This window comes from Papaver somniferum, chromosome 8, assembly GCF_003573695.1.
Source record: "Papaver somniferum cultivar HN1 chromosome 8, ASM357369v1, whole genome shotgun sequence".
Classification (NCBI taxonomy): domain Eukaryota; kingdom Viridiplantae; phylum Streptophyta; class Magnoliopsida; order Ranunculales; family Papaveraceae; genus Papaver; species Papaver somniferum.
In genome coordinates, this window is record NC_039365.1 from 12,851,038 (window position 1) to 12,859,492 (window position 8,455).

The 8,455-nt window shown below is 35.9% G+C and overlaps 1 protein-coding gene across 1 annotated transcript; it reads right to left on the reverse strand.

Annotated features, from left to right (window-relative positions):
* Positions 1-2,550: 2,550 nt before the first annotated feature.
* On the reverse strand, positions 2,551-4,408 carry LOC113305116 (two-component response regulator ARR1-like). The gene is made up of 2 exons (XM_026554219.1): positions 4,021-4,408; positions 2,551-3,440 (listed from the first exon to the last, which is right to left on the reverse strand). The coding sequence occupies exons 1-2, from the start codon at positions 4,406-4,408 to the stop codon at positions 2,551-2,553; spliced, it is 1,278 nt and encodes a 425-aa protein (XP_026410004.1).
* Between the last annotated feature and the right edge of the window lie 4,047 nt (positions 4,409-8,455).

An 8,455-nucleotide genomic window follows, 5' to 3' on the forward strand; every position in this document is an offset into this window, starting at 1 on the left:
GTTTAAATAATTATTCACTTAATTGTAGTATTTTTAGGATCGGTATGAGGTAGTTAAAATAGTTAAACGGTCGTCATATTTTCTCAGTCATCATTAATCAGATGATATAACCATGTAAATAAATGCAACAACCTAATAACTGTTAAGCGAGTTAAGATAATAAAGAAAGATGATAGTCATTGATCCATCTACCCAACAAAAAATTTAACTGTGTTATTGTCATACAAATAATTATTCACTTAATTGTCATATTTCTGGGTCGATACGAGGTAGTTAAAATAGTTAAACGGTCATTATATTTTCTCAGTGTTGAGTAATGCACAAACACGTGTCATCATTAATCAGATGATATAACCAAGTAAATAAATGCAATAACCTAATAACCGTTAAACGAACCCGACTTAATACAATAAAGAAATATGATAGTCATTGATATATCCATGAACCCGACAAAAAATTTACATGCGCTATTGTCATGCACACATTTTTGCGTTTTTTTTTCTTCTATAATTAATAGTTCTATTTAATATTAAAAATAGTCGTGTACAATAATTATTTTGATAACCAGTTTTTAATTTAATAAGGGATATCTAAGTGCAGCATTTTAAACCACTATATTTGAGTTTTCCTTTTAAAGTGAAATAAAACGTGCAAAAATTGGTTATGTGTAAAGTAAATTGGGAATTGCCCTAATCTTTTTAACGACTTTAATTGTGTATTATCCTTAAAGTGGGATTATATGATTTATGTAAAGTAAATTGGGAATTGGGAATTGCTCTAATCTTTCTTAGTGACCATCCAATTTTGTTTTATCCTTAAAATGGGACTATATGATGCCGGTAATTTGATATTCATAAAACCAAGAGCTTGCTCATCTTAACGTTGGTATCTTTTATCGGTGAATTGAGGAAATTTTTGTTCATCTTTGTAAATTATAGAATGTTGGTTTTTGAGGTATGGATTGGGAGTTGAGAATTCATTTGTCCTCCCAATGTTAATATTTTCATCATTAGCAACTTGCCAAACACAATGTCCATAAAAAAAAATAACACACAATGTTGTTAGACAATATACCCTTCAAATGGCATATAAACTCTAATGATATGGTATGGACTATCCGCAGCAATTAAGTGTAAATCCAAGCATGTCTACCACCATACTGACCAACTCCATATAGAGGTACGCGACCTCGGTATTCATTCAAGCAAACAACTGATCACACATAGAAGTCACACACTCAAAACACATGAATAAATATAATGGTTCAAATTAAGATAATAAAAACAAATAGGTTCAGAAAATAACTACTAATATTATGAGCTAAATAAAAACCACAATGATAACAGATATAATCTAAGATGTCTGAATATATGTATATATATATAGCTAGCTTCTCCATAGTTGAATGCACAAAGGGATCCATCATTGGTGTACGTATACAATTTCTGGTCATCTGGTGCCACCGACCTCCATGGATATCTGAACCCATTAGAACTGGAATATGTCATCATCGCCACCATTATTCACTTCACACGAACTTATATCGAAGTCAGGGTTGATTGAGAAAATCCTCGCCACCATACATTTCTCCTCCCTATATTTACTAATGTAATTTAGGAAGCCATTGATTAGTGTTATTATGACCAAAATCCTTACCGTCAAAACTAAAAAGTAATGAAATCAAATCATTATGCATAATATATATTCAGGAATAATGTGTAAGAAGACATGCCTTATGAGTATTAGATTTTCTCGAAATCCTGGATGAAATGTACAAAATCCTCGTTGTCCATCAAAGAAGAAAATCAGCTTCCAAGGTTAAAATCGTTCCTTAATAGATCATATAATCCTTCAAATGGATCTTCTTCATCTTCCCCAGCCTGCTCTGGATGTTGCCCTCTTGTACCAAAGGTAGTGTTGGCGGTACTTGAGTTTGTTGTTGTTGAGCTACGGATTCATGATTTTCATTCGGAATAATGCCACCTTCGAAAGAAGTTTCATCTTGAAGAGCAGTAAAATCATTAGTATTCTTGCAAGAAGGTTGAGGGATCGGATTAGAAATTTCCATTGGCGTAACCGAGGATGGTTCGTTATTCAGGTAGTTTTCCATTAAAGGAGTAAGTGAGCTTCCAAGATTAGAATCATTACTTATTAGATCATATAATCCTTCAAATGGATCTTTTTCGTTTTCCCAGCCTGCTCTGGCTGTTGCGCCTCTTGTACTAATGGTGCTGGTGGCAACGGTACTTTTGTTAGTACTTGAGTTTGTTGTTGTTGGGCTACGGATTCATGATTTGCATCCGGAATAATGCCACCTCCAAAAGAAGCTTCATCTTGAAGAGAAGTAAAACCATTAGTATTCGTGCAAGAAGGTTGAGGGATCGGATTAGACATTTCAATTGGTGCAACGGAGGATGGTGCGCTGTTCAGGTAGTTGTTCATCAAAGGATGAAGTGAGATTCCAAGGTTAGAATCGTTCATTATTATGTCATATAGTCCTTCAAATGGATCTTCTTCGTCGTCCCCATCCTGCTCTGGCTGTTGTGCCTCTTATGCCAATCGTGATGGTGCCACTGGTACTGTTGTTGGTACTCGAGTTTTATATCGCGGGGCTAGGGATCCATGATTTGCATTCAGAATAATTCCACCTCCAAAATAAACTTCAGCAGAAGGTTGAGGGATCATATTAGACATTCCCGTTGGTGCAACTAAGGATGGTTCGCTGTTCAGATAATCAAGGTTCGAGTTTGGTTCTTCTATTGCAGAATAAGATGATTGCAAGCCGATGAGTTCGGGAATCATACCTGGTACTTCCATTACTGATGATGTTGGCATAAAGTTGGTATTATCATTGATAATCTGAATTCCCATAAAGTTGGTTGAACTAAGGGTTGAGGGTTGAGCTGAATTACCAATGGATGATGAACACGTGTTTGCAGTTGTTCCCATATTTGCCACCAATGCATTATTGTTCTGCTTTTGAAAGTTACCACTTTCAAAGACAGTACGAGTGCTAGTATTAAGTGGTCCAGTGGTTTGGATATTTTTTCTCCACCTCATTAGATTTTGTTGATGAACTAGCTGCATGGTGACCCTACCACTTCTTCCTCCTACCATAGACATGTTTAGAATCGATTGAGCTGGACTACTTGTAATAGAATCCTCCTGGTTGGCATTTCCAGCAGCAACACTAGTTGTAGGCCTCGGTTGTTGTGCCGATGCCATAAACCGCTTGTTGTTGTTGTTGTTCATTGGAGTAATTGATGATTGCCCAAATTGAAATCCTGCAGCGACCATAGAAGCACTAGGATGTAAACTGTGGCTTTGAGTGTTGAGACCTTGAAAGTTGCCATCTTCTGAACCCGGTTGGAATGACCCAAATGAATATTTGGGTACTCTTTGAGAAACATTTTGTTGTAAACTAATCGGCGTAGGTGCATCTGTAGCAAAGATAGATGGAAATGCTCTATTGACCAAGGACTTGACACTACTTGGCTCGATATCTCGGTTGTTTTCCACAAGGTTTTTCGCAAAATATAATCAGATATATAATTAGGAAATAAATAAACTGGGTACTATTATTTTAAAAGGTGCTGCACAATGGTGATACGATTAGTGATTGGATGACCAACACTCTTAACCTTTACGTAAAAAAAGATGTGGTTGATGTATAGAACGTGTGTAGGAACTTAAAAACATGCATGTTGTGTTAAATAAAATTGATTTCGGTACATCGATCAAGAAAAAGTAGATTTTCGTATCATGTTTGATCTTTGAAACTAGAAATATAACTTGTAAGCAAACCTGTAGATGGCTCGCTACATTTTCTCTGGTTAAGCCAGGGATTCTCATGTACTCAAGTATTCTCTTTGGCACACCCTCTATTCATCAAAAGAAAGGAGCCATTTTCTCTGGTTAATCAGTGTTAGCTTAAAGATACACATGCATGATAAAAATCAATTTTTTTTTTTGAATGTTAGATTAGTTATTCCAAGATAGAAAACGATGAGAAGGTCTTACTGTCTACGCCTAATGCTTCAATGGCATCAAGGAAGTGACTGTGTAATTCAACCGTCCAAATAACCCTTCGCTTCTTTGGAGCAGCAGACCGAGCGCGAGTTCTTTTACCATCCCCTGGTTGTTTCCTTGAAGGTTCCTTCCTCTTCCTTGATACTTCAGTTCTGGAATTTCCTTCATTATAATCAGATGATGATGACACAGGAACCCTACTAGTAGTCTTCTGTTTTTCTCTTGGTGAATCTTGACAAAAACTTTCCATATCTTTTTCGTGCCCCTTTGGGTCTACCTTGCTTTTAATAACATGCTGCCATAGTTTCTCAAAGTCAGAATAAGTCACAGGCTTGTATAGATAATAACCAGCACCGTTCTCTAGTGCTCTTGTCACCATTTCGGCTTTTATATCGCGGGATACATTTTCACGTACACAGTAAAAAATGATTTTAGAAAGACTATTTAAACTATCAACGATGCTTAGCTATATGTGTAGAAACGTGTACCAGTTATTTTGACTATTAAAACTATCAACTTGAAATCTATAAGATCTTTATCTAATTATTAAAAATAGATGAAGAAAAGGAAATAACTCAACTTCGATAATGAAAGAAAACCTTGGATAATTTACTGTCACTAGCTAGTGACCAATATTTGGTCAATAACTTCGTGATCTAACATCAAGTGAACAAAGTTCAAATCAAATAACTATGAGATATTACCAAACTCTAATTAACTCTCTAATCACAGTCCTTTAAATAAAAAAAGGCACAAAAAAAAATAGCAAATCAAAAACACTACCTGAACTTTTTAAGCATAATTGAAGTTAGAAAAAGACACGGAGTATTGTCATCCACGAGCATTACACGAAGATCTGCCGGAGCATCATCTTCCATATGACTAGTATTGGGTGAGCTATGATCACTGTTCAATGACAACGACAGTCTCTTACGAATCACATCAAGATCATCAAACAACAAATCACTATCACAAGAAAAATCAGTTGTATCCCTGGAAAGTACTCCTGAATTTATCTAAAGAAAAAACTTGGAATGAAGTAGAGAGAACACTGAGACAAAATTGAAGAAAACTTTGTGGTTTTTTAACTCACAATAAAAGTTGCTTTTATAGGGGTTTAGAGAAGCAAATAGGGGTTTGCGAGTTCCCCAAGATACCGTGTTTTTACTTCTTGTCAAATTATTTCAGCCTATTAAAAGAAATGTACAAAATTTGTACCGAATTCAGTTTCAAAAGCGTGAAAGTGTAATTATTACGGGACTAATAGTAGTCACCAATGTATCAAAGTCTAGCAGCACATGCGAAGAATGAAATTAAAACTTGTATATCATTTAATTGAATGCTTAATCTTTTTGTCCAAAGAAAAGATTATTACCATATTTTATTCTATATATACACCATTTATATGTAACATTTAGAAATTCACCTAGCTTTTGTACCCACGATTTCTAAAAACGGGTACTAGTATTTCCAAGGCGAGTACTAATGTTGTTTCACCTGACCTTTTGTACCATTTAGTTTCCGTAGCAATACTAATATATATGTGTCTTTTGCAATCATGTTTGTGTCCCTGTTTAGGTCAACGAACTCCTTTTTTATCGATCAGAATAAAATATATAAACGTGCATATTTTGGTCGGAAAGTAAAAACAATTAATAGTTTCAAAAAAAAAAAAGTTGTTATTGCATGGAATTTGTGAAAGGAGAGAAACGATCGAGCCTTAAACAACAACTCTCTCTCGAACGCGCAAAAGTCATTAAAAAGATCAAACTCGCTCTAGATTTTTGGCTCTCTGAACGGATCTCACTTCAATGCCTAATGGGGACTCGTGGTCTTGAACCACCTTGATTTCTCTCTTCCATGAACTCAGTTTTCTTTAAAGAAAGCTAAAGAAAGCAAAAAAATAATGAACTAGAAGGTAGTAGTTGCGGAATTTAAGTGTCGCAACCATCCTTGTTGGGATAAAACACGAAATATTAAAACTATTCTGGCATGCAACGACGTTGTTACTCGCTATTGGCATCATTCTGCACAACTCCTTCGCCGAGATTGATGTATTCAGGATGGGATTTATTTATGCTATCGTGAAAATGCCAGCCCTTATACTATATGAGCTTCCATATTCGTTAAAAAACAATTTTGTGAATATGAGAACAAAATTTCTTCGACCCCCCACTGCATATATGTCCTGGCCCCACCCTGCATACATGGATAAGGTTTTTACAGAGGTGTGAATGGTGTTCATTTTTCCACAAACTGTAAAGCTTCATTAGCAAATGTCAGACTCTCATTAACAAACGTTGGGTAGTTTATTACACAACCATGCAGCACATCATCAAGAACGCTTTTACTCTGATGTCATTGCATGAGCTCTTGGTGTAATGTCAACACGGTGCATTTAGAGCTACATCATCATCCTTTACCAACCTCATATTAATGAAATGAGATTTTCTTTTACCGAATGTTTAGGAATGCTGTAATAAATATTCTTCCTTCACATTAGACATACGATTAATTTCTTGCCAAAAACAAAAATAGAAAAAAAATAAGTTGTTGAAGGTGAGAAAACTTGTATATGGACAGACACCGTATGGTCCGTATCGGTATGCAAGATCAATTTAATAAGGATTTTATGAAAATATACTTAAACATGCTGTGAGAGCCTGTTGTTGCAGTTTACTTACTCACCAGTCAGCGCTCACAGTTATCAAAATGGTTTCCAGAGTACTTTTTACCCACCAAATGGATGTAGTTGGACACTTGTGCTGCATATTGGTTAGTTGACTTCAATTTGAATGATTTGAGTCAGTACTTTTTCTTGTTTCCACAAAGTCTCAGTTCAACGGTGACCATATTTTCACTTTTTATATATTCAAGGTACTACTGGAGGAATAAGTTAGTCTAGCTACCAACAAATACTAAACACGTAAAAATCCACGGAAAACAAAGCTATAAAAAGAAAAATTATATTTCTTTGTTTTCCGTGGATTTTTATGTCGAAAAATTATTGTTGTGTTAAAGAGTAATGAAAAAAAATCGTGGATTTTTATGACGAAAAATTATTGTTATGTTAAAAAGTAAGGAAAAAATGTAGAATCCATTAAACAGACCGCTAACACAAAATGTGATTAATATTTACATTAGTTCTTCCACATTATGAGGCATGTTGAGTCGGGAATATTTTGCAGCTCAATTAAAGAAGGCTTTGTGCACGTTGACTTAACCAAGATCGATATCACATCTTCTTCTTAAGGTGTTAACTAGATGAATTTTTAAAACAAATATTTCGTCTCTTCAAAAGTTCAAATAATTTACTTATTTTTGTAAAATTGTTATTTTTATATCATTAGTTTTCATCTTGGATATTTGAAAATCCACGGTCGTAGAGTTTATATGGGAAATATAGCATTTAAGTGCGGTAGTGCGTATACCAAAAAGTTATATACATAGATGGTACATTATTTTAGCAATTCCCATACTATAGCTATTATAGCATGCCATGTTTTAAACACCGCGTGAGTGGTAAAATCTTCTGGAGTATTGGTCGGTGTTGAAACACCGTTTTGGTCAGTATTAAACTTCGAGCTATAAAGTCCGGATAAAGATGAAATACCCACCAGTATCATAAACTCAAAATATCCTAATTTGGAATGGTATATAAACCATTTTAGGATTGTTTTTACATTTTGTGATCGTGGATTCTCTAAGTAGTTTGATCTTCTTAGAGCGTCCATAGTGGTACGATCAAAACCAAAGATCAAAGACCAAAACAAACGATCAAATTTGAGTTTAGTCTGTAGTGTCACGTTAAGGCAGTGGAGTATATTTAGTCGGGCGGATGTATAATCCACGCTTGCATGTGGAGCGTTGGTATAATCTTCGTTTGGGCCGGGCGGAGATATAATTAACGCTGCTTGTGGGGCGTTGATAAAGAATACGCTTGTTGTGGGGCGTACATATATTTCACGCTCGGAGAAGGGGCGTTTGTATAATCTACGCCTGGTGTGGCGAACGTATAATCAACGCCTGAATGAAGCGTTTGTATAATCAACGCCTGACGTGGGGCGGACGTATAATCAACGCCTGTTTCAGGCGTACGTATAATCAACGCCTGACGTGGGACGAACGTATAATCAACGCCTGTTTTGAGGCGTAAGTATAATCAACGCCTGTTTGAGGCGAACGTATAATCAACGCCTGACGTGGGGCGTACGTATAGTCAACGCCTCCTCTTCTCTCAGGCGTACGTATAATCAACGCTTGGTTTGCAGGTGTACGTATAGTGTTGGACTTCCATTAACACACGTATCTAGCACGTGTGGCATTAAAGCCCGGCCAATCTCTAACCACCACGTATAGCCCACGTGTTCCCTTTCCCTTTACCCTAATCTTCTCCGTCTTCTTCTTTTCTTTTCTACCTCCTCTT